Raw genomic sequence first — 26,673 nt, forward strand, 5'->3', positions numbered from 1 at the left:
CATAAGAGCTTTTTTTTTTCCTTTCAATTTTTATTGAACACAAGTATTCTGACAGAATGCAAAGTCAAAATTCTCAGTTAGTACTCAGTATTTACACCGGTGAGAATGAAACAAAGGTGGTATCGATGTTTCACTTGGTAAAAAGTCTGTAACAAGAGAGAAGGCCCCCGAAGTCGGGAATGCTGGGTAGAGATGTTAATGGAGATCTGATAACCACCATCCGGACAGACAGCCTACAGTGAAAGCCTGGGAGTCGGAAGGCTCCATAGGAAAGTGTGAAAACCACGTTCCACTTCACAGCTGCACTATATACACTACGGCCCTTCAGGGTTCGGAGGCCCCACGCGTGGCGCCCGAGTGCCCCTCTTGGCAGAACCTGGCCATGCCGGTCTTTATGTGACTACATATGTATGGCACATACACATATAGACACACAGACAGTGGAAGCTGGTAGGGTGATCCCTCCTTCAAAAAATTAAAAAAGGAAAACTATAAGCTTTTATCTCTTAACATAAAAGATACAACGTCTTGAAAATAAAGCGACTCCCTCTATGACTTTAGAGAAAGCATTGCTCTGTTTATTTTTTTTTTTTTCCAAAGAAAGGAAGGCTCACGCATGCAGAGACAAATCTACGTGTGACGGGAGAGAGCAGAACAAAAGGATGGCGGAGTTTGGGGTTCCAGCAGAGCCGGGGTCTGGGGAGGGGGCGGGGAGTCAGCTGCCCTGGGCCAGGTTATCTGAGGGTCGACCATACCTCTTTCTCTTCCTAACCATCAGAACCAAAATCAGTTCACATGACCACAACCCCTTGAAGTGAGATGCACAGTCTCAGTGAGGTATAGTGTGGGCTTGGCTGAGGTGGTCGAAGCCATTCCCATCCCAAGATGAGGAATCGATTCCACTGACAACCTGGGGAAGCAGAGGAGCCCACCGCTCCCCGCTGGGTCCTCCCCTCTGTCTCAGCGCCCGGGAGCTCCCATCTGCTGCGTGCTCTAACCACTGTCGTCACCTGGCTCGGTCCTGGGGGCCTGTGCGTGCGAAGCACAGATTTGTGCAAGCCCCAAGGTCAAAGGGCCAGACCTGTGTAGACCCAGATCCTCCATTTCCATCCCCAGGAGCTGAGAAAATGCAAAATAACCCCACACTGAGCAAATGACAAGACCATTATTTTTCACAGTTTGAAATAATCTAGCATAAGCGCCACTGACCAGACTGCAGAAGTGTCAACACACGGGGGAGTGTGGCCCACAGAACGGACGCAGAGGGAGTCCTGCCACCCTAACCTCTGGCTGCTTTCTCTGTACCTTGGGAAAGGTGCCCGCAGAGCGCTCATTTTTGTTGACTTAGCATCATCGTCATCATCATTTCTATTTCATTCTTTGTTTAAAGGCTTCAATTCCTTTTAAGAGTTATTTTTTGTTTCCTGAATGTTTTTTTTTTTTTTCTGAACTATCTGCTATACCTTCCACAACCAAACTATGTTGAAGTTTTATTTCAATACTATGACAAAAACACGTTTCACACTAAAATATTCACGCATCCACAGTGCACAAGCTTGCAGTTCTAAAGTAGAATGAGGGAAAAAAAAAGCAAAATTTCTATACAAAGGGCTGGCTTTTCCCTTCTCCCCCCTCCCATCCCCCTTAAAGTTTCTGTATTTTTTTTCCCCCCACTTGGTTTCCAATCCAGGAAAAGTTGTCTTATGACTCCAGACAGCAGGTTGGTGTTTTTTTTTTTTTTCCTTTTGTTTCTACAAATGCTGCCTAAGTGAACAGAAGGCTGATGTTATTTTACTTCAACAGATTTCCAAAAAAAGACACTAATTCCCTGAAGCACACATGCTCTTCCGCTCAAATCTAGATTCTGGGCTCAAAAGGAAATTGTATGTATATATTTTATTTGGCTTTCTACAAAAAAAGGGGATGTTTGGGGTAAAAATGTGTGTTCACCAAGACCAGCCCCAACTATACAATCTTCTCTGCTTCATTCAACAAAGCCTAAGAGTCCTTCAAAAGGAAGGGTGGGGACGCCTGGGGAGCAGATCCTTTTCACAGATACAGGCAGGTGGTCGCTAATCAGAAGTGGTCTAACCCCCAAGGAAACAAGCAAACAACAAACAAACGGAACCGAAAACCGAAAGCAAAACCATTCCAGAACGAGATGGATCTTCACCTGAGTCCCACACAGGCAAAAAATTTCAAATCAGATGGGGGGAAGAGCCACTGTAAACAATTAGATTTTGTAAAGTTGTCCTGGGAGGATCCTACACCTCTAGGCAGTATTTGTAATTAAAAAAAAAAAAAAGGCAGCTATTTTACATGGACATCGAAACACAACTGAAGTCAAACATTTGTCAACTTGTAAACACTGGAAAGCAAAGTTGGCAGAAAGAAAAAAAAAAAGGCAGAAAGAAAAGGAAAAGAAAAGAAATCCGAATACTGCAAATTGAGATCTACCCCCAGAAGCTGCATTTGGCATTCTTCCTACAAAACAAGAGTCTATGTGGGAATTGAATTCAGCTAGGAAGGGTGATACACTTTGCATACTGAACAAATACAAAGTGAACAGAAATTATAACTTATTTATGAGGTTTCACAGAGTCCAAACTCGACTGAAAGTAGAAAAATAAACTTGGACTTTGTTCATTCGGTTAGTCTTAGCGTCTGGAAGTTATTTCTCTGAACCCGGTCTGTGCCGGTTCGGCAACACCAAAATCCTGAACCTAGATTCTTTTTTCTTCTGAGCTTCCTAGATTCTTAATTTGGGGTCCTTTTGTTTGATTTTTAAATGGTTTCAGGGAACCGAGTGTCCTAGTTTGGCTGTGGGTTTCACGTTTTTGTCTCATTTTCTTACAAGTGAGTGCGCAACAAAGGAACCCTTTCTATGAATCTACAAAAAGGAGATCCCATGTTGATCTGCTTAGTTTTTTTTTTTTTTTTAAAGGCAAAAGACACTAGAGGAATGAGATGTGTGTGTGCGTGTGTGTGTGTGCGTGTGTGTGTGTGTGTGTGAGATATTGGAGATGCTCTGGTGAAGCTGCTGTGTCACTTTTTATTTTGATCTTTGCTGGTGTCTCGTCACCCATCACGCTTTGCTCTCATTCTCCTTTGTTTGTGTGGCATCGTTGGGGACCGTCTGGACTTCGGCTGGCGCTGGCTTCGTTTCTGTCTCCGGCTTCGCTTCTACGGGACCCTTCCTGCGGAGAATCGGGAAAACAGCACTGAGATCACTGTGTGCCGTAACCCACCCTCCAGCCAGTCCCTCAAAAGAGCACTGGACTCCAACTTCAGCTGCATCTCTGGATCACCTGGAGTCTCTGAAAATCACTGACCCTGGGCCGTGTCCCCAGAAAGCCTGATCTCCTGGGGCAGAATGCGGTGACTTTTAAAAGCACCCAAGTGGCTCTAGATGTGCAGCCGAAGTGGAGAGCCGCTAAATCAGAGGAAGGCGCCCTTCTAGCCCTGATCTGATGTGGCGGGCGGCGGGGGGTGGGGGGGGGCGGTGCTCCAGCTTTAGCTGCAGTGTGTAAGTGTTTCAGGAGCAGCCTCCGCTCACCCTGCATGGCTGCAGCAGCAGCAGCTGCCCAGCTTGATCTAAACGCTGTGTGTGTTGGGCTCCCCGGGACTGATTCCAGGGGACCCTCTGCAAATCACGCTTGCCTGTCTGCAGGCCCACCGCTCAGTGCTCTGCCCTTCCTGGTGATGCCCCTGTAGGGCTTTCTCCGCGCAGGATAAGAAGATGCTCTTCGTTACCATGGCAGTTTTCCATGGGAGTCTGGTGAGAGGCTGGAGTGGGCTGCCAGGCTCCAGGGGAGCTGAGTGCGGTTGGATGGGCAGGGCCATCCTTTTATTTCCCAACAGACTCAGGGTTCCTAGTGAGGGTCCCCCCTGTGACTCTGGGTGGCAGCACCTCAGCTTATCTGGGTGCAGCCAAGGAGCCTCTATAAAAACCTCCATCTGACTCAGTCACTCTTGGCCTCAGTCAGTCCCAGGAGTGAGAAGCTGGTCTAAGGATGCACAAGAGGAGGCTAAGACTCCAGGCCCAGCTGGCGCCCCTGCATTTTGGCCTCACATTTAAGAAACCTGTACGCTGAAGGACATGGTCTTGAACTTGGGAAACCCGGCCCTCATTCAGGGCTTGGGAGCTTGAGTCTCCCCAGTCACTCGGGGCAGAAGCAGGAGCAGGGGGGTATGTGGGCATCCAGGCTAGGGTGTCTCGGGGGCTTCTGGATCAGATTCTACCCACCCCCTACAAGCCTCGGGGTCTGCCTCTTCACTTCCTGCACCACTGTGCCATGCTGGTGGGGACTTGGCCTTGGCCCTGGATGACACCCCGCCTGTGGGCCCTAGGGTGGCCGATGAGGGCACCTTGGCCTCTTTAGCTCACTTCCCGAGCTATGCTCATCAGCGACCCAAATGCAAGGGCTCCTCCAGGGACAAGAGATGCCACTGCTAGGACGATAAGGATCAAACGTAATTAACACGGCCTAATTAGTAAGCAGGCGGCTGCCTGCCTGCGCCCCGCTCTCTGCCTTGGCCCAGCCCCTGGCTGACAGTCGCCTCCGAGAAGCCCTGCATGAGGCTGCAGACACATCTATCAGGGAGGACACAGCACAGCACAGACGCACACCACCACGGGACACCACCCGACGACAGCGGACAGAGAGAGGCCGTACTCGGTCTTGGCTGGTGCAGGCGGAAGAGAGCCGTCGGCCGTGGAAGGAGCAAGCTCAGAGGCTTGTCCACTGGCCCCAGCGGCGGGAGCAGGAGAGCCCAGGGCTGCAAAAACATCCTTGGCAAGGTCAATATCTGGGGTCTTGAAGTTCCCTTCGTCCATTTTAAAGTCCTCGCCCTGGGCAGGGTTTGTGGTGCTGACGGAGGCCGCCTCGCTCTTCGGGCTGGCGAGGGCCCTGGCGGCCTCGGGTGGGCTCTTCGAGGCGCCGGGCTGGGTGGGCTCGGGGTCCGGACCTTTGGTGCCGGGAGCCTCCTGCTTGGCCTGGGGGGCTTCCAGGGCAGGGGCCGTCGGGGCAGCTGCCAGGGGACTGGCTCCTGACGGGGAGACGGCCTTGCTGGCTGGAGGGGCCTGGGGGGCCTCGCCCGCACTGGCCGGGGCGCTGGGGCTGAGCACGGCTCCCTGGGTGGCCAGGACGCTAGAGGACAGGTTGCTGGCGGCTGGGGCTGAGGTCGGAGGGTCGCTCAGGTCAACGAGGGGGGCGACCTTGGGGGCTGGGGCTGGGGCCGGGGAGGCGGCAGTGACGCCGGTCCCCTTGGACGGGGTGGCCTGGCCGGCGGGCACAGAGTTTGAATCAGGGGTGGCCGTGACCGGGGGGGCGATACTGGAGGTCAGGGTGGTGGTCTCACTGGTGGGGCTGTTCTGAGCAGTGGCAAAGGTTTCGGTGATAGTGTCAGAGTTAGCGGTGACGGTGGTGACAGAAGGCAGCATGTCCTCCACAGTGGCTGTGGTGTCAGCAGGCAGCCTGCGGGGAGGACAGGAAGTAGAAGAGATAGACGATGAAGCTGAGACAGACAGAGAAGCCAAGAGCAGGTGGAGGCCGAGGAGGGGGCCGAGGGCGGGCATGCGGGGACGCACAGGCAGGACGCAGGCCCACAGAGAAAGGAGGACACGGGAGGCAGCACACGCCCAGGCGGGCAGAAGAGGACACAGGAGACGACAGAGAACGTGGCGCCTGGCGGGGCCTCTCGCCTTCCTCCCTGCCGCCTGCCTGGGGCTCCCTTTCCCTGACACCTGCAGCGGGCCCTGTTCGCATCTCGACCCGGGGAGAGGCCAGCTGAGCTCAGCGTCCACCACCGCAGGCATCCGAGGTCCCTGGGGAATCGGGTCCAGCTGCCTCACAGACAGGGGCTCCACGTGGCCCCTCAGGGCTGGGGCGCTGTCCAGCCAGAGATTCTGCGCGTCCATCAAACTCCATTCCCTTCAAACCCACGGTACCCACAACAGCCTGGCATTCATGACACCCAAAGCTGGACGTGCCTTCTGACTGGTGGTCCTCAAGGCTTAAGAGACCAGGAGGGCCAGGCTTTACCAGGTCCCCAGCTTCCCTCACCCTTTTAGGAAGAAATGCAGAAAACCCTAAAATTCTTGGAAATCCTAAACAGAATCTAAGCTGTCTCACTGATGTTTGTCTCCTTGAGTCATTTCCGGGGTGTGTGTGTGTGTGTGTGTGTGTGTGGTGTGTGTGGTGTGTGTGTGTGCGTGTGACCTGGGCTCAGGGTCTAGGGATACCACTGATGCACAGAGCTCTTTAAAAGGTCACCCACAGTCACCCAGATAGGACCACGAATGCCTCCTCTCTGAGGAGAGTGGGGTCAGGCATTCCTGGCCCAGGACTCCAGAATGCTGGGCCCGGAGCCGCGGGTGGTAAGCACGGAGGTGTGGGTAGGGTGCTGTGGTGGGTGTGGGGCTCTGCCAGGGAGGGGCCCACGTACTCGGGCTCCGTCAGCGGCGTGGTCTCGTTCGGCTCCGTGTGCTTCCCTCCGTCGTGATTTGGGGTCCGCTCCTCCTCCGTTCGCACCTCCACGATGGGCTCCTTGGACTCGTCTTTCCTGTGGAGAGAGCTCCGCTGGTTCCATCCCGGAGAGCTGCGGGAGGCAGGGGGCTTCCAGGGAAGCCAGCCGCACTCAGGTACCTGCGCCCAGCCCCAGGCTGGCGGGGGCACGGTGCCTCCAGAGCCAGAGCCCAGAGCCGCATCTCAGCCCCCATTCCTGCCAGCTGTGTGGCCCTGAGCGCCTCACTCGCTCACCCATGCCTGTGTCCCCACCTGGCAAAATGGGCAAGTAACCGTCTCCACTTGCCTAGGCATTAAGGACATCAACCGAGACAAGGAACATAAAGTGCTGAGGAAAGCACCTGGCGCAGACTAGTGCTGACGTCATCTATGTGTGTATACACGGTAAATACGTACATGCATACCTATGTGTATATGTAAGAATGAACACGTGTATCATGTACGTACACGTGTAAGTCTATATAAGTATACACAAGTTTATGATGCATGTATATATTTAAGTATATAAAGTACATGAACACCCTGAGTATATATATGTATATGTAAGTTTGCACACGTACCTGTATATGTGTGAGTACATGTAAACACACACACATATATGTATATGTAAGTATTTACACAAATATGATGTATGTATAAGAATATGCACATGTAAGTAACACACATGTATACATGTGTGTCTACCTATATGGACTTCCCTGGTGGCACAATGGTAAAGAATCCCCCTGCCGATGCAAGAGACTTGGGTTCAAGATCCCCTGAAGAAGGGACTGGCAACCCACTCCAGTGATCTTGCCTGGAGAATCCCCCACAGAGGAGCTTGGTGGGCCACAGTCCACGGGGTCACAAAATAGTTGGACATGACTCAACTTCCTAAGAGACTAAACAACAACAACGTATGCATATATGATCACATACATGCACATCCTATACGTGCACATATGTGACATATGTAGTGTAAGTACAAACACATATGTGCATGAGCAAGCGTGTATACAATGTATGTGAAAGCATATGTCTATGTACATGTATGTGTATGCACAGTGCCTGGCATGGGTGGTGCTAACAACCTATTTCCTTGCTCTGTCCCTTCTGGGCTGGCTGCAGCTCAGCCCCACCTGGCGACAGTCTGTGAAGGTTCCTGTTTGGCTCAAGATCTGTTTCTCCAGAGATGCTGGAGCACAGCTTCTGTCTGGATCGTCCTCCAGGAGGACAGGCATTCTCATCTGTTTTGGTCACTGTGTCCCCTAGTGCTTGGTGAAGGTGCCATGCCCATAGCAGCTGCTGCTCCGTGAATATCTGGTGAGTGACGGCATGGACGGTGGCACGGCAAGTGGGTCTCTCCAGGGCAGCTCCCCTCCAGGCCAAGCTCTGACCACACCTCTCATTTTGACCTACGTAGGGAATTTCTATGAGATTCTAGATGTGAGGTTGGGTTCAGGTGTCTGCTTTTAACATTTCTCTAATGCCTCGCTTCCCTTGGGGTTTGCAATGGGAAGGCTGAGGTGGCTCCCTGATTGGGGCCTGGGCCTGGGTGCTTAGCAGTAGGGGGTGGGTTTGCACTCACGAGAAGGCAGCTTTGCCCTCCTCCATGTCCTTGCCCTTGGCTCCAGGCCCGGCTTTGCCACACAGGTTGACGGCAATGCACATGAGCAGGCCACATTTGTTCAGGAAGTAGCAGGTGACGTCCACAGCCACCAGGAGCAGGACGAAGGTCACGACGAGGATGCCCACGATGGCGCCAGTGCTCAGGCCCGAGGTGGGGCTGCCGTTGGCTTGGGTGGGAAGGAGAGAGGGATGGGGGTGGTTAGTACCTGGAGATACAAACCGGGACCTGCCAAGCAACAGACCTGGGGGTGGGGTAGAGCCCATTGGACGGCTGCGGCACTTGTGTCCAGGGTGCCACCGACCCTGGGCCTTTTGGGGTTGAGACATCAGGGTCTCTTCCTGTCTTCAAGACAGAGGAATGGCAGCCTGCTCTCACAGATCAGGGGATGGGGCACAAGGCAGCCACCAGCCAGGACAGGGGCCCAGACCGGCGCCATGTCTCCGCCTCTGCTCTCAGCCCACACTCGGCTGGTCTCCCCGGGAGCCCTGGGAGCTGCCAGGGGCAGAGTCCCAGACAGGGGCAGAGGGTCTCAGATCGGGGAGCAGAGGGTCCCCAGGGCTCCCTTTGGGCTTGTGGGGACATCAGGGACAAGATGCCCTATGCCTTCCTGCTCTTTAGGAATTGCTCCAGAGGATCTCGACTTTGGCCCACACCTTCCTTCACTGCACTAGGAAGATGAATGAAACCCACCTGCTCTGGAGACATGGGGGTCTCCCCAGGCCCACCGAGCAAGGCAGAAGGTCTGGGAATACTCACCATCTGGGAGCCAGGCCCACTTGGATTTGACTTCTGGAAACTCAGCAGACTCACCCAGAGATACACTCCCACAGTGGCAGCTCACTCACACGGGACACGTGCCCACCACAAGACAAACACACCCTCTCACATTCGAGCAACGCCCAGCATCCCTGCTCTGGCTGGACCCTCTCGAATGACCACCTCTGTGTCTTACTCCCTGGTATCCCCCTAGAATTCTCCAGGGCCCTGGGCTACTCGTGGTATCACGGAAGGACCCCAGGCTCAGCTCCAGAGCACGCTCGTGGTTCGTGCTAGTGCTTGCGGTGAACCCTGGATTGCCTGGTGGTTCCCACCAGCTTCGGAAAGGCAGAGGCTGTGCTGAGGGCAAGCAAGGACCCATGCAGAGCTCTGTGGAAGCCAGTGTGGAACCATGACCTCAGACTGAAAAGTCTGTTTCATTTTCCTCTTCTGGGAGGGCAGGGTTCCACCAGGACAGCAGTGTCATCCCACCACCAGACCCTGTCCTCCAGACCCACTGGGATGACCTGTCTGCAGATGGGAGGCAGGGACTGTGGCCAACACGACCTGGTTCTCCCTGAGCCTTTGCCTGGAGGGCTGCTGGCCACATCACATACCAGTTCACGGAAGGAACAGGTAACCCAGGGTGATAGAGATGGAACACATCCTCTTACTGCATTGGTCTGTGTTCCTGGGGGGCTCTCTGTGTGCCTCAGAGCCCTGCTCAGGCACAGTGGGGCTCCTTCAACAGCTGTCCCATTCTGATGGTCCTTATTTCTAACTTCAATTCAGGGTCTGGGCCACCGGCCAGCAGGTAAGAGACAACCACTCACAACCTAATTTCTACACCAGAGGAGCTGCCTAGGATCTTGAATATTTTGGCCTCCTTTGCTTCCCAGGCCCTCGCCAGGTTCTCCCACTGGCCCCTTTCAACCCTGCACTGAAGACATGGCCTGTTTCTCAGGAAGACCTGAGTCTGGAGACCGGCTCCACGCTCAGGGCACCCGGCTCTGGTCACTCTGTCTCCAGGCTTCGGCAGCAGGAAATTGACCACGGTCCCTACGGTCAGCTAGAGCTGGTCTCCCCAGCACCACACCATCCACTCCACCTCTCTAAGGTGCTCACACATCCACACACAAAAGAAAAGAAACAGCGATGCAGGCCTTCCTGGCCTTCAGAATCCCAAAGCTGCTTCCCTGAACAAGAAGAAATATGGCCTTGGGTTTCCTCCCCATCCCGTGACTCAGGGCCAGAGGCCACTGTGGTCTCCTGACTTCCATACCCAATAGGTGTTAACTGTCTACTTCCTGCAGAAGGAGCCTAAGGTATTACTGCGGGGAAAGAATGTCTGTACTTTTGGACTCAAAGGCCCTAACACCATGTTCTGAGGTTGATACATAAATATAGTTTTAGGGGACTAGTCACGTCTCTAAGGAAGGAAAACAAACCACCACCAAGTGGTCTGTGTGGGAGAGACAGCCATTATCCACCCATGCCCTGGGCTCAGCAGACCCTCTGGAGGGCTGCATGGCTTGGAAGGCCAAAGCCAACATCACGAGACATTTGGGGAAGGGCCAGGAGGGCTATAAGACTGATATAAAACAGAAGGCAGGGCAAGAGGTCTTCCCTCTCATTTGACCTAAGATTCAAATTGCTTTCCCTGGTCTAAAATGTCCCACATGTGTGGTGGACTCTCCCACGCCTCTGGCCGTCATAAGTCAGGGCACTCTCCACCCATATCTACCACATTACTCTGTTTTATTCCCTTCTTGACTTTCCAGGTGACTTAGTGGTAAGGAATCTGCCTGCAACTCAGGAGATGTGGGTTCAATCCCTGGGTCAGGAAGATTCCCCCGGAGAAGGAAATGGCAACCTACTCCAGTATTCTTGCCTGGAAAATCCCATGAACAGAGGAGCCTGGTGGGCTACAATCCATGGGGTCACAAAAAGTTTCAGACACAGCAACTAAACGACAATTTAGCAACTAAACGACAATTCCCTTCTTATACTATTTCCATCTGCCATTTTCTTTTCATTGACATCAACAGAATTTTTTTTTTTTTTTTTTGCCACACTGTGCAGCATGCAGAATCCTGATTCCTTGACCAAGGATTGAACCCACACCCCTTGCAGTGGACGTGCTGAGTCTTAACCACTGGACGCCCAGGGAAATCCCCATTGATGTGCTTTTTGTTTGGCTGCCCCACCCTCTTGAATATCCTAGCAGGCATATCTGTCTCTGTCTACCTCTTGTTCCCCCAGCAAGTAACACAACTCAACTTACAAAAAATATTTACAGAATATTTGCTGCACAAATGAGCAGTGTTTAGCCTTGGAGATGAGAACTCTGCCTCCAAATACTTAAAGATATGTCATGAGAGGGGAGAGGCAGTCTCAACCAGGGGTCCCAGGGGATGGAAACTAAGGGGGTGGCAGGCAAACTTCAGCTCAGATGAAAAAAAAAAACTAGCAAATAAGAGCTCTTCAGACATGGTGTGCGCTGCCTCAGAAGATGAGCTCCCTGCTGCCAGAAGCATTAAGCAAAGGCTGGAAAATCCCTTGGTCAGGATGCTATAATGCTCTGGGCTGAGGTTCCTGCACTGGGCAGGGCCTGGGATAGAGGATGTTGTCAAGTCCTCTTTAACTCTGAGAGCCTGTCATTGCATGCTAGATGCCCTACAGTCCCCAGCAAAGGATGCAGCTCCTGCTAAGTCACTTCAGTTGTGTCCGACTCTTTGGGAACCCATGGACTGTAGCCCGCCAGGCTCCTCTGTCCAGGCGGATTCTTCAGCAAGAATACTGGAGTGGGTTGCCAAGACCTCTTCGAGGGGATCTTCCCTACCCAGGGATCAAACTTGCGTCTCTTATGTTTCCTGCATTGGCAGGTGGGTTCTTTATCACTAGAACCACCGGGGAAGGCCCCAAGCACAGGATATAGGTTCCCTAATGTCCGTCACCTCCACAGTGTGTACCAAGCGGGACTTTTTCCTGTAAGACTGAAACACTTAGTAGGTCCCATCTTTATTCACAGATTCTTGTGATTTTTATCTCTAGTTGAAAAATAAATACCTTTTAGCATAATGTTTCTCCACTTGCAGCAGAATTCCTGGGGCACTTTGTGAAGAATTCAGATTTGGGGGTTCCCCCACTCTAAGAAATCAGAATTTCTGGGGTGAGGCTCAGGCTCAGGATTTGATCAAGCATCCCAGTGATTCTTATGCAACTAAGAGTTTGAGGACCACTGTTTTCTAGGTTTTTCTCATCCTTGTATTACGATGAGTAACAGTTGTTCCTATGACTCACCACTCAAGGATGAGCTGTGTAATCTTACCTGGTAGCCTTAACATTACTGATGTATTTGAAGGATGGAAAGAGAGCAAAGACTTATCCCCAAGGGATCACTCACTTTACCACTAAGAATCTAGACTTACAGAGGAAGTGAGGTGCCCCTCAAGCTGAAGAAAGGGTAAGTGGTGCTTTTACAAAAAAACGTAAGTAAAGGACACTTTTTTGTTGTTTTAGTCACTAAGCTGTGTCCGACTCTCTTCAACCCCATGGACTACAGCCTGCCAGACTCCTCTGTCCATGGGATTTCCCAGACGAGAATATTGGAGTGAGTTGCCTTGCCTTACTCCAGGGGATTTTCCCAACCCAGGGATGGAACCCAAGTCTCTTAGGTTCTCCTGGATTGGCAGGTGGAATATTTACTACTGTGCAACCTGGCAAGCAAATAAAAGACAAACTAGGATGGCAATGAAAGAATATCCAAGTCAAGCCAACATTCATTACCTCTCAGTGGCCTTTACAGAATTGTTCAGTTTAGGAAACCAGAAGGACAAAGGTTATCTCCTACATATTGCTTAACATTTTACAAAAGGAAAAAGAAAACAACTTCTGAGGTCTCTGCGTGACCTTCCCTGACCTCTCTGCATACAAAGAGTGCCTCTTGGGAGCAATTTCTCCACAACCTCTGGGCTCTGAGCTGCCCTGAACCTTGAGGCTATGATCTGGGGCTGCTCAGCATCTGTGGTTCCTGGTCTAGGGGGCGGGTATTGAACAGGGACCTGGCTTGCCCAAGATTGAGACATCCAAGTGCCTACGCTCTTAAATGCCGCAAAATGAGAAGCCGGTCTCAGCCCTGGCAGATGACCCGGGGCCACAGTCACTGCGCCCCAGGTCGGCAGTGCAGAAAGACATGCCTGTCTCCCTCCTCTGACTCTCAGAACCATTAAGCTGAGCTTCCGGTTCACTCCTGAACCCCTCGTCTGCTTGTTTCTTCCCAGACTCTGATGAACAGATGGCTAGGTCTTGGGGCTTTCAGGAGGCGTCCAACTAAGTGTGATGATAAACAGAGTAGGGTCTGCAAATGAGCACCTTCTCTCCGATTCGCTGTCACCGGGCCATTCTGTGCAGCCTTTGATATGAAGTTGTAAAGGGAGCCGTGAAATCGGGAGAACGTGCAACAGAGTTGTGTGTCTGGTGGCCCAGGGTGTGCCTCTGACCCCAAGGTGACCTTCTCGGCTCTGCAAGGACACTTTCCCCTCCTCCATCTTCTGGGGGAAAGTCCAAGGAGGCATGACCCCACACAGCAGCTCTGATTTAGGAGAGCTAAGAGAACTGAGCAGGGAAAAGCGGCTCCAGCGGCTAGACCTCCACTCAGTGGGCTGCAAGTCTGGGGTGCCATTTAAAGGGTCCTCTGGGGATCAAAGTAATCCATGGGGCCCTGTGAATGGAGGCGAAGGACTCTGGCAGGATACACCGTTATCAAATAAAATCCAAACACGCTGGTGAGCTCACATGAACTGTTATTTCCTTTAATAATGCAAAGGTGTAAACTTCATCAAGGCCTTGCTGATTATCTGCACAACAACGTTAGCATTCTTATTAGTAGAAAAACATGATCCAAACCTGCCGTATAAATACTCCAAAAATGAGCAGAGAAGCCCTGTGGCGTGTGGAACGTGGGCAGCGCTGAGCCAGGGCAGGGATGGCTGAGTGGGGTGGTGTGCGCGCCCTCCTGCAGAGGGAGCCATCTCAGGGGCTGGGGGCCACAGCCACCATGAGAGGAGGGTGTGCCCAAATGGTGCCACCCCCGAAGGGCATTCCTTACAAACGAGGGGCCTGTCTGAATGGGTCCAACGCAAGGACCCCAGCTGGGGTCTGCCTGGCCCAGAATAAGCTGAGGAGACAGGTTCATGGACGTCAGGCTTTCCCATACTTTGGGCCCCCGCAGTCCCTTCAGAAACACTGGCTCGGGCCCTCGCCTATAGGACTGGGATGGGCTCTCCTGGGAGAATATGTGACTTCCGCCCAAGATGATATCAAGAGGGGGACCCAGCGATGGGTCACTGTGCGAGGACCATCTCGTCCTCCTTTGCCCTCGGGATGGTGCTGGGGTTCTACGCTGGGCCCGGAGGCATGTGTGCCTCTGCAATCCTCTCCTTGTGTCTAAGAGCCGTGTCTGCTCCTGCTGCCCCGGTGGGGCTGGAGGGGGAGGACCTCGGGGAGAGAGGTTTGTGGCGGGGCTGCAGGCCGATGGGGCTGGGGCGAGAGGCACTGCCCGGCCTCACTGATGGGCAGCGTGGACCCTCCGGTGTCTGCACGTGACCCTCTAAACCGCCAGTGCCGAGGACACAGGACTGTTTGTGCCCAGCGACTTGGGCAGCGTCACCCCGAAGATCATAGGATCACAGTTGGTTTCCCAAAGGGAAAGGCTAGTCTCCGAACGTTAAAAAACAACAACAGAACTTAAAAATGAAGGAACCAAACAGAACAAATATCAAACTTCTGTGGAGATGCTCAGAGATGAGACATGTGGAATGGTATGCGACCACAAGAAGGACCCCTGAGCACAGACACTGATGCTACTGAACAGGAATCTCCACGGGGACTGTAACGAACACATCCCACTTCCTCTCGTGGGATGGGGTGTACCCCCAACAACAGAGGAGCAGCTGGCTTCCACCAAAATTTGAAACACGTCACTGAAGCCACTGACAGATGTGGTGGTGGCGGGGGGTGGGCTTAGGGACACTCTGGAAATGGGACCGGCTGGCTGATGGGGTGGCTGTGGGGCTCAGGTTAGGGACACTCTGGAAATGGGGCAGGCTGGCTGAGTTCTGATTCATCGACGCTCAGGATTCGCCCCACCTTCGGCTCCGCTGAGCGTGTGTGGGGAGGGGTTGTGACTCAGGCCAGGCTTAAAGCAGATGCTTCCGACCTGGGGGACTGCCACTCAGGCAATAGGGTGGGTCACAGTTGGACCACATCCACTGAGACACGAGGTCCATGGCTGATCTTTAGCCAGGCAGCAGGAGTCACCCCGAATGGGAGACACGACCTTCCAGAGCCCACAGGTGTTGGGCACATCCTAAACAGCGCCTGGTGCTGGTTATACTACCAGGACCAAAGTGCCTCCCAGAATGTGGGATCAGCCCCAGAAAATACCTGATTAAATCGGAGTTCTTCTGCTGTCTGGACAACATGGCCCATCTGGCCAGCAAAATGCTCTGGTGGATTGCAGTGGGCTTACCATGGGCACTGAATGCAAGCAAAGCCAACTACTTACTGCAGGGCAGAGGAGGCGCACGGGGTTAGAGTGGGGACGCGGGTGGCTTTAACTATCTGATGCGAGCTTTAGAGGGCACCTAGAAACCTTCCTCTGCTACATCATCTTCAGTTAAGAACCAAAAATGCGACCAGTAGCAGCCATGTAAAGACTCGTCTGTAGGTTTTTACAGACAAGGTTTTTACGTGTAAAAGCCTAGCGTAATGGTTTTTATATATATACAGGGTCTAAAGAAAAGAGCTCCCAACATTTTTATACTCTGCGAAAAAAAGGGGCAAACTTCGTAGGAAGTGGCGCAAACGTTATCTGTGGGTGGGAATAACATGTCTGGAGGTCCAGCTTGTTTCCAACCGCCAAACCTTCCTCTTCCACAGAGAGCTTGTTGGCGTGGCCGTGGCAGTCCTGATAGATTCTTCCAAAGGAGGGGGGCACTGATCATTCTCATAGGAACTGGGCTTTTAAGCAAATTTAAATTTTCGTGTGTGTGTGTTCAAGTTCCTAACAGAGCAAGAGAAGAGTCACTGCAGAGAAAAGCAATGAGACAAAGGTGTAGGATGCGGAGGAGCCTCCCAAGGTCGCTGCAGGTGCCAAGCAATGGGTCCCCAGAGAGAATGTGGGGTGTTGTTTAAAAACAAATGTGGCAGTGGGGATGTCCCAGTGACGTCCAAGGTGGTATATGCGACGACAGACACAGGAAGGGGAGGGGGAAGGAGGAAAGAGGAGGAAGAGACAGAAATAGAGAAAAAAAATAGATAAAAAGAAAAAAAAAATTAGGTCAAATACAGAGAATGCAAGAATCCAAGGTTAATTCAACTTCGTAAATTAAGCTGACAAAGGTTAGAGAACTGAGTTCAGTGCGGTATTATCACCATAAGGCCAGTTCCGCAGCTCAGCAAGGCCACAAGCAGCACAGCAGGGTGAATTCAGGGGTTAGGGGTCAGCGAGCAAATGAAATTCAAGTGAGAGAACAGAAGCCTCCACGGTCAAGTACAGGAGTCTGATTAGGAAAGTGTTACCTTTGATAAGGGAGGTCTCTAAGGTACAGTCAGGAGCCTTCAGGTCTCCAGAGCTTTTGACACATGGGGACAGAAATGTATCTGATCACTGGTCTATGCGCATCAAACTGAGCACAGGGACGGGGCTGACTTCTCAGCAAAACATCGGCCTCCTCTTCCTGCAGCACAAGCCCACCCCACGCCTGGCGGTCTTAAAGGGGACCTAGTTCTGCGCCTCTCACCTCCAGCGCCCGCTGACCACAGATTTCCACCATCAACGTGCAGCTTGTAATTCAGAGGCGTGATCCGCAGATCCCAGAGGAGAAGTCTTAACCAGGCAAGCTCTTGCTAAGACCTGTGCAATAGAGCCTGGAGCCCTGGTGGGCGAGGTGAGCAGCCCATCCTCCCCGTTAACGAGGCAGCTGGGAGATTAGCCAGAAGGGCTCTGATCACGCCATGGGCAGGACTCCCCAGAATTTCTGTATCTGAAACGCAGTGGCCCCAACTTCTCCAACCCCAGGAGCTGATGCCACTGGCAGTACCCCATGTGGGGACCCAGCGTGTTGGAATCACCACCTACGGAGGCTTACCCGAGGAAATAGATGCCAGCAGGACTGTTTCACTGCAAAGGAATCACTCGGGCTTCTCACTCTCCCAGCTCCTAAGTGCCCTGTAAGAGCCGAGCGGATCTGGACACGCCCACCAGACTGTCAATATCAGGGAAAAACTGACCCAAGAATGCAGAGACAGAAAGGGCAGAGGACAGACAGGGCACCTCTGTTCGGAGAGCCTGCGCATCAGTGAGGAGACCATCGCTTGCAGTCACACCCAGATACCGCGGCATCATCACTGACCACTTGGTCAGTGTCTGCAGAAACACACCCGCCCTAGCCTGTGCTGAAGGGTCTCCCTGCCAACACGGAGGGGAGGACCATGGATGCGTCTCACCTGTGGCCGCCAACTCCCTGGGGGCCTGCACACGTCTCTCAGACACACACACACACTCACGCACAACCAACCTTCGGGGGACCACACACTGATCTCATTTCACGGCTGCTCGACTAACCCACTGCCACACACACAGCCCTGTGTCACTACTGTGACATGTCCCTTCTGGCCTCTCTCCCCCTGGGATGAGCGATCATGACCACTGAGCTGAGAGCTAGGGGGCAAGCACTCTGGACAGGACAGACAGGATGGCGGCCAAAGGAAGGCCACCAGGAGGTTGGGGCATCTTCCTATCAAACTTGGATGCTGCCCAGAGTTTTTGGGGCTCCCTCTTCTAAGCTGCAGTTGTATGTTCTGTGCCCGCCTCTCCTGCTTGTGGTCGGTATGTGGCTGGTCAGGAAAGCAGAGAGGGACGATGAAGATCTCTTTCTGCTCCATGGGGTTTGGTCAATGAGGAGTCTGGCCATCAGCAGCAAGGTAGCTGGGCCAGGAAGCACAACTCTCACTTTATTCCCGCACTTGAGTTGGTCCCGGATCCCTAGAGATGGATCTGCATCTCTTGGAAGGGATGCATCTCTCATCCTGGTCTCTAGCAGACTGGACTGCCTTTCACAGATGGGGTTTTCCAGCACCTACATTCTCCACTTGATCTTTTTCAAGTGGCTCCATTTAATCTTTGTTTCAATTGTGAGGCCCTTGGCAGAGGGGATTTTTAACTGACTGGGCACCATCTGTTCCTTCTCTTGGGCTCCCCACAGAGAAGAGAATCTGGACCACGGTGGTGCAGGTAAGCAAGCATCAGACAGAAAGCGCTTAAAAACAGGTTCGTGGGCCTTGTATGAAATGGTAGATAGCAGATAAGATCTCAGAAAAGGATCCTTCCTCAATCAGCATCCAAAGCTTGGCTAGAGCTGGGGCCTTTCCCACCTGAGGGGTTCCCACGGACTGGCTTACCATCAGTCCTCCAAGGCTGATGGACGACACAGGACCTTCACCCAGGATGCTTGCCCAAGCCTTCCTGGGGGTCCAGTCCAGCTCAACCTACTGCACAGCTTGGTACAAAGCAAAACTAAGCTCTGCATGGGCAACCAATCATGAGGATGGCTGTAAGCAAGCGAGTTGTCAGGGGCTATTCAGGCACATTAGGAGGTGCGGTGCTTGTGCATTAATTCAAAGCAGGAAACTCACAGAAAGCAGAGGGGTCATACCTGGGATGGCTGTGGGCTGGGCCGAGGTCCTGAACACAAAGTGCGCCGCCTTGGACTTGCCCTGCTGGTTCTCGGCCACCACATAGACCTCGTACTCAGCATTCCAGTCCAGGGACTTGAGCATGATGTGGTCACTGCCAGATGGGAGCCTGATCTCTGGTTTCCACTCGGAGGAGAGCTTCTGGGAGAAACCGGCAAGAAAGATACGAGACACCAGCAAGCTTTAGGTGAAACAGCTGGTAAGACCAGCCAACAGGAGGAATGTGAGGGAGTCACTAAATACTGGGGCAAAACGAAAATAAAAACCAGAGATATCGGGCATAGCTTTTATTACCAGCTTGAAAAATCTGAAGGTAAATGATCCCGCAGGTCAGAAGGTCAACCTTGGGGGCTTGCAAATAAGAACAGTGGCAGATTCCCAGTGTGGCATGGGGCCAACCCTTTAATGCCCCGTCCATTACCTTGAGGGCGTGCAGGGACCCAGGCTACGCTCTGGAATGCTGGCGCATATCGTAAGGACGCATGTCTGCTCAGCCACTCAGTGGTGTCTGACTCTTTGCAACCCTACGGACTGGAGCCTCCCAGGCTCCTCTGTCCATAGGATTCTCCAGGCAAGAATACTGGAATGGGTTGCCATGCCCTCCTCCAGGGGATCTTCCTGACCCAGGGATCGAACCCGAGGTTCTTAGGCCTCCTTCCACTGGCAGGTGGGAAGCCCTATCCTAACAGTGACGTAGAGGATGATCCAACAACTGTGACTCTTGTCCTGTTTTAGAATGTGGGTCACACTCAGGTGTGTGCTCACCTCTCTGACACGGGGACACAGCACAGATTCCACTTTTATTAAAAGCATTAAAAACTATTAGTTACAGAGCACCCGCTGTATGCCAGGGCCTGGGCTGAAGGCTTTCTGCACATTTTCTCACTGCATCCCCACAACAAACCTGCGAGGGCTCAGGCCAGGCCCTCACTAAAGCTGATGGTGGGGAACGGGGGGAGAGAACGGGTGACTTCCCAAAGCCACAGAGGCAATCGAGTTGCGGGCAAGCGCCTCTGGGCCCAAGTGGGGCTGTATCCTCTCACAGGAGGGAGCGCAACACACATATGCTGCAGGGAACAGGGTCTCTCTATTCCATGCAGTGCGAGCTGGTCTCTGAGGCTGCAGCTGGAGGTGTTGCCGGAGGGGCTGCTGTCACGGCCTGCAGTGGCCAGCAGAGCACTCCCAGGACATAATTTCAGGCACAAAGCTGGAGTTAGAGGGGCCCCCCTTTGCTCGAACGTTCTTTCCAGTCCTATCCTACAAATTCTGCTGGTGAATTTGTTCTGGGTGGGAGGGCTTGACACATGTCTACTGGATGATGGGCTGCTCCTGAGAAGAGCAGAACACACTAGCAGTGTCCTCTGGAAGGTGAGCTAGCCCTATGGCTGAGGCTGGAGGAAGTTACATTACAGGAAAGCCAGCCATCTTCCAGGCAAAATGCTTTGTATCAGCCAGAGAGATGCCTTTAGGGTCGTGATAGCACACGTGTCGTGGGCATGATAGTGTGGGGAAATGCTGGAAGAGGGGCTCACAACCTCTGAGTCTAACAGAAAGCCAGACTACCTTCACAGGGCTCTAAGTTAGCTCCTGTGAGAGAGAGCATGTGTCCCATTTTAACGTAAAACAAAGAAATTCAGCTCTTTGTCTTTTGTCTTCTTTCTCTGAAAGGCTTCTTTCCTTGGCAAACATCATTGCAAAAGAGAGGGACAGAATCTAAAGCAAATATTATGTTACATAATAAATATTAATAATGTATAATAATCAAAATATTTAGCAACAGTTGGGATTTCGAAGTGAAAGAGAGAGGATGGTTAAGGTTGTCAAAGCCTAACATATCCCAGTGTTTTGCCCGGCTGTCTTTTTAAAGCAGACCTTCCCAGCACTGCCAGAATGACCATTCTGAACACTGACATCCGATGGGGCCTCGCACGGAGGTATTTCCTGACCCAGCCTGCATGGTAGCAGTGGTTATTAGTTACCGAGTATAGCGTTTTCCCAGTGTCAGGCACGTCTCAGGTTCTTTGCTTGTACTCTAATAACCAAGCTTTACAACTTGATAAGCCATCCCCCTTTTACCAATGGAGGAATGGAGGTGATGGACCATTGGGTGACCTACTCGGGGTACCGGCTACTAAGTGGTAAGGTTGGAATTGGATTCCATGTCTGTCTGGGTCTCATCAGCCCAACAAATGCCAGAGGCATCCCCCCACCACACTGTCCGCTTCCAGCGGTTTCCATGGGGCCATCTACTTGGTACTTGTATCCTATTCCACATTGAGGAAGTTACAGGGACCTCTCAGCCAGTGATGCCTCTGGGCCGGGCCTTACAGAAGTCAACTTAGGTTCCTAACCCCATATCAGGCTCCAACCCAGCTTCGCAATGAAGTAGGAGGGGGCTGAGTGACTGACAGGTGGCCTAGCAGCTAGGAGGTGTTCCCAGGGTGGGGTGGGGGGCTCTGTGCTGTACTGACTCTCTGCAAACCTAACCAGGTTAGGGTTCCCACCAGGTTAGGGCTTTGATCAGTAGGGGTTGATCAAAAGGCAAAGACGGAGTTAAGTCAAACTTTTTGGAAAAAGCCTTTCTTGGGTGCTACTTGAAGAAAGAAAACTCCACTCAGGTTATTTTCTACTGTTAAGAAATCCTAGCAAGAGGCTATTTGCAACGCTCAGATGCTGTCTCTAAATCTCCCAGCAATCGGTTATGGTTGGTGATGGCCAAGTATCATTCTAAGACCAAAAAAAGAGGGGTGATTTTCAGTTTGGGTGCTGGGGATGAAAGGTGGAATGTCAGAAATCTCTGATGGGCAGTGGGCAAACCAGGAAGAGAAAAGGCTAGCGCCAAGCTCATGGATAGCGGCACAACCACAGGTCGAGTGGGCTACACTAGAGTGGAGGGAAGCTGAGGGAAGGAGACGGTTTAGGAGCCGAGGCAGCCCAGGCCAGGGGGCTTAGACCCCCCGTCTCTTCAGTCAGACAGACTTGGATTCAAACCCTGGCTGCCTGACTGTGTGAGTCACGTGGTCACTAACTGCATAAACCTCATTCACTTCCTCTGTAAAGTGAGGATAACTGTTGAGACCAACTTCTTAGGGTTCTTGGGGGGGAGAAAATGCATGTGATCACGGGCCCACATGCTTGGCCCATAGGGCACTTTATCCAAGTGTGTTCCAAGGTATCAGTATGTTATTTGCAAAAACGTACTGAATGATGGGAAAATAACTTTGCAGAAAAACCTAGGAAGCCGAAAACTCAGTCACGGGTGGGTTTATCATTCCCAAAATCATTCTAGAGGTTTTATAATGGTCTCAGTGCGTGTGTGCATTCTATGTATCGCACGTGTGTGCATGCATGCTCAGTGATGTCCCACTCTTTGTGACCGCAGTGGACTGTGGTCTGCCAGGCTCCTTTGTCCCTGGAATTTTCCAGGCAAGAATCCTGGAGTGGGTTGCCATTTTCTACTCCAGGAGCTGTTCCCAACCCGAGGGTTGAACCACCCTTGTTTCCTGCGCATCTCCTGCGTTGCAGGCTGATTGTTTGCCACTGAGCCACCGGGGGGGGGGGGGGGGCATATATAGCACAGTGAATTATATTCAACACCATATGATAAGCCATATAGAAAAGAATATAAAAAAGGAATGTATATATGTATAACCGAATCATTCTGCTGTACAGAAGTAATTAACACAACATTGTAAATCAACTATACATCAGTAAAAAAAATAGAGAATTGAAAAAAAAAGTAAAATGGTCTCAGTGTGGATATGACCTAAAGGCTGTAAGTCAGTCTTTGAATTTAAAACCCTAACCTGGGCCCATGAGCCACCTGCCGGGCACATGGGCTGCCCTGCCCCCTTGCTCTAAAGACACTGTTGGTCCAGCAGGGTGGGTGTTAGGGTTGTGGGTTGCAAGAAACCCAGGAAGGAGGCTACTCACCGCTCGGTATTTGACCAGGTAGTGTCGGATGGGGGAGCCGCCGTCGTCTTGCTTGATCACCTTCACCTTAATAGAGTTTCCATCCTCTCCCATCTGCCCTTCGAGCTTAGGTGCGCTGGGTTCCCCTGAAACAGCCAGGGAATTCACATGACATTTTCATCCACACAATGAAAATCCAGTCCATCAAAATGAGATGCAGTGATGGAGTGGGGCTGGACTCTTGATTTCTCAGCAATTCAAATGGTTCAAAAGCAAAACATGTAAAACTCTAAATTCCAGTTAGATGCCTCAGTCTTAACCCAAACTGAGAACGCCTTTCGAGAATGTTCTGGGAAACCACCCTCCCTCCTAGTATAGTTCTTTCACCATTTTAAAAAGAGGATTTTTTTTTTTTTTTGGTCTGTCTCTTCCTAGTGCTTGCATTTTCTGTTAGCTGCTCCTACAACTGCAGATTTAACTTTTATATAAACCTGGTACATTTTAAGGAACAGCCTGAAATATGGGAAAATGTAGGCATTTAAGGAGAAAAATACCCATAAAATAAGTTTTCAAAGCAGCCTATTATTTTTTCCCTGGGATATATGATCTATTCGAGGGGTTGTGAGCAGCTTTTGCATGAATTAAATTTTATGACTTAGAGTCATTAAAAAAAAATAACAGGTTTCCAGTTGTGATTAAGTAAAGCACGATTTGCCATAGGCAAGTTTCCTGTAAGCATTCTGCACTTATGGCTCAACTGCCTTGGTGATAATCCTTGGTGCCTTGTATTAATGGAACGTTCATTAAAGTCTTTTGTGAGAAGAGAGAGGGGAAAAAAATGTCTTCAGCATTTCTCAACAGAAAAAAAGTCGATGTTTCTCTATTTTTTGCAGTAACACTGTGAATCCAGGTTGAGAAGAAAGATGAGCTTGTATGTGACCAATTCTGAGGGCTGGGATGGTTCTCCTGTAAAATGCTAATTTATTTTAAGAGAAACTATTTCATTAGTATATGTTGAAAGCCATGAGATGACAGAACATCTGTTATAAAAAGTTAAAATGAAGATTTCAAACACCGGGGACCCTGGCACTTCTGGTGGAAACCATCTCTTGTATCTATTTCATGGCCTCAGACAGCAGATTTGCAGAGCCTATAAAACAGGTACCTTCTGGGTGGGTGGTCCTGGCTTGTTCTCTGGAAGACAGAATCTCAGACATGGGACAGAAGAGCCGGGGGAGGCTTGTCACCAGGCTTTGGACCTCATCACCCACAAGTATGTTGCTTGGTAAGGCCAGCCCACCCCACCCAACTCACTCAGTTGCGCTGGGAACCTCACGATGGCTGTGGGGCTGCTTTTCCCTTTGAGACCAGGAGGAACCAGAGGCAAAACTGACGAGAGCCCTGCTACTCGACGGGCCCCTGGCACACCCCCTGGAAGCTCAATTAACAGGATTGCAAGGTGCCCCTGTACTGGCCATGGGGCTACAAAAAGCGGCAACAGGGAGGCTGCGTAATCTTAATGCCTGTGGGATAAAGTATTTACGAAAAGTTGTGCTTATGACCGGCTTCCTTTAATTAGTGACTAAGGAAAAAGAAAAACAAAAAGATAAATGGGCTTCAGATAGACTTGTCTTGTTTGTACACCACTGTCTAGCCACCAGCAGCAATTACTCAGTGGAAAATACTTGGAAATTCTGTTTAGATAATGTCTAAGTGTGCACGCTTTTCTAATTCTTTTGGACCATTATACATCTTAGACAATAATTAATTATGCCTTATGCCCCATCAGACATATCCAGTGCTAAAAAGAAACTCCAAGTGAAATATACTTTAGAGTAGGGAAGGAAGTCTGTGTAGATTCACCAATGCTGAGCAATGAAGCAGGAGGTACGGAAGAACATTACAAATCCTACTCTCACTGAACTGGGGTGACCCCCGCAGGCGGGTTAGCCTGTGGCTTTCCAGGCGCTAGCAGTGCAAGTTCTTTACCCTGGACAAACCCTTAGTCCCAGGTGAAACAGGATGTTGGTAACCCTGGACTGAACCAAGACTCACATCAATTGTAATAACTTTCTGGATTCAGAATTGCAACACTGACTCTGTGATTAATGATCTCTGTGCCTGAAGAAGAAGAGGAGGAGGTGGCATCAGTGGCCCTTCCAACACACCCACCAGGCAAGGACCTGTCGCTCCCCCGAGACCTCCCAGGAAGGGAAATAGAGATTATTCCACTGGGGCTACTCTGCTGCCGTGAAGATACCTTTAGAACTGAATGCTACAGAGGCCACAGCAGAGCCCAGGGGGGTTTAGTAGCCACCGCCTCAGTCTCCAGGTTTGTAAAACACCAGATGCCCCCAAGGGTTCCTTCTTATTCTGACATCACTGTAACGGTCACTGTGCTAGGACGAGCTCTCAGAGCACCCTGGCTGTGTTCATGATGCCGTAAAACACAGGCCACCAAATCTGGGATGCACAGTCAATTTTAGGGAAATGCGCCCCAAGATAAACAATTCCATATCTCTTTGTCACAAAATTGCCCATTTTTCTACAAAAAAAAAAAGTCATTTCAAAAATTCCTGTCTTTGAAAAAACAGACCTTAAGAGCCTTCAAAGATATGTGAACAAAAATCTCGCCAAGGAAACCTTGTGAAAACCAAAAGCCCTAATGACCTGCTCTTATGTTTGGATTTGCTTCAGAAAAAAAATATAGACGGAATCACAGAGAAATCACTCAAAACTATACCATGGAACACAATTCTGACATCTACAGAAGTCAGAACACTATAATTTGCCATCATTTTATTTGAGTGGCTACCATGGAACTCTGCTATGTATTGCTTTCTCATAGAATTCAAGACATTTTATATCATATCATATCATGTATGTATTTTTTTACTTTTTGCCTATACCACAAGGCCCGTGGGATCTCGGCTCCCTGACCAGGGATCTAACGTGGTTAGATCTAACCCTGCCGTGGAAGCACGGAGTCTTAACCACTGGACCGACAGGGAGGTTCCTATATTATATCATTTAGAGTGCTTTAAAGATGATTTATTCACCAAATGCACATTGAGTATCTATTAGGTACCATGTAGTCCATCAGGCGTTCAAGTTTCAATGGTGATTAAAACAAGATTTTGTTGGCTAAGTGAAAAAAACTTACTCAATTCTTATTCAGTTCTTTGAATTGTGGGGCCCTTGTACAGAAATCTAATTTTTCCTATGATGGTTTTCTAAAGGCAGATCCTATTGGACTAATATCATAGAGATTATGACTAACTTTATGGCCATGCAATTGCTGTCAGTACACACAGATGTGGAAAGAGTGATATTTGTTTAATCAGTTGCCTTATTCATCTTCAAATGTTCACTGGGAGCCAATATTTTTAAAGATTAGAAATGGGGTGAAAGAAATGATTTCCTAAGCTCTCTGCAAAGAGAATGTTCCAGCCCTGCCTGATGAGGGACGCCAAAGAAACGGGCCTGCATTCAGGAGGCTGGCTGCTTTATTGAACACATTAAGAGAGGAAATTATTTAGAGGGTCCCAACATAGCAGCAGCAGCAGCAGCAGCAGCAGCAGCAGCAACATGTACTCTGTTCCGAGATGGATGCTCTGATTGAAATCATTATGGGTAATTTCAGCAAAACCAATATTGTAATTATTTGTAAATGTTGGTTTGCAATTCAGCAGCAATCGGCAGGTGGCTCTGAGAAAACCCCTGGGGTTAATTATACCCTCTGAGTTTAGCTTTAACCGTGAGTCAAATTTTTTTCCCCAAATATTTTATGTAAAGACTAAAACAGTGGTATTCGTAAAAATAAACCTTGTCGAAAACAAACATAAAATATCAGGCAGTTCTGGTATTTTCTAGAAGAATGCAAATCATGTATGCAAGAAAAAAAAAAAAAAAAGAAAGAATGTACCAGAGAGACCACATACAGTCAAAAATATTCCTGGCAGGTCCTATAAATTCCCCTTAGAAACCATAATTGAGATGTGTATTTCTGGCCATGCAGATTGTAGGTTCTTCTTTATAATTACGGTGCTACTGGGCCCTAAAATCAGAGTCAGCTTCATGTCTTTCCCCGAGTCAGCAGAAGCCTTGGGA

The 26,673-nt window shown here is 50.6% G+C and overlaps 1 protein-coding gene across 16 annotated transcripts in view; it reads right to left on the reverse strand.

Annotated features, from left to right (window-relative positions):
• Positions 1,432-26,673, reverse strand: part of NCAM1 (neural cell adhesion molecule 1) — a 365,468-nt gene continuing 340,226 nt past the window's right edge. For 5 of the 16 annotated variants that reach the window (XM_018059774.1, XM_018059771.1, XM_018059773.1 and 2 more), the window contains 5 exons: positions 22,585-22,709; positions 18,612-18,789; positions 8,095-8,302; positions 6,448-6,564; positions 1,432-3,197 (listed from right to left, as the gene is read on the reverse strand). In XM_018059774.1, coding sequence (XP_017915263.1) covers positions 3,086-3,197; positions 6,448-6,564; positions 8,095-8,302; positions 18,612-18,789; positions 22,585-22,709 — 740 coding nt within the window. In that variant the 3' untranslated portion in view covers positions 1,432-3,085. Of the gene's footprint in view, positions 3,198-6,447; positions 6,565-8,094; positions 8,303-13,685; positions 16,039-18,611; positions 18,793-22,584; positions 22,710-26,673 lie in introns of those variants that run through there. The other 11 variants (XM_018059768.1, XM_018059769.1, XM_018059766.1 and 8 more) reach the window with 3 other exon arrangements.

The sequence above is a fragment of the Capra hircus genome, chromosome 15 (genome assembly GCF_001704415.2).
Source record: "Capra hircus breed San Clemente chromosome 15, ASM170441v1, whole genome shotgun sequence".
Lineage (NCBI taxonomy): Eukaryota > Metazoa > Chordata > Mammalia > Artiodactyla > Bovidae > Capra > Capra hircus.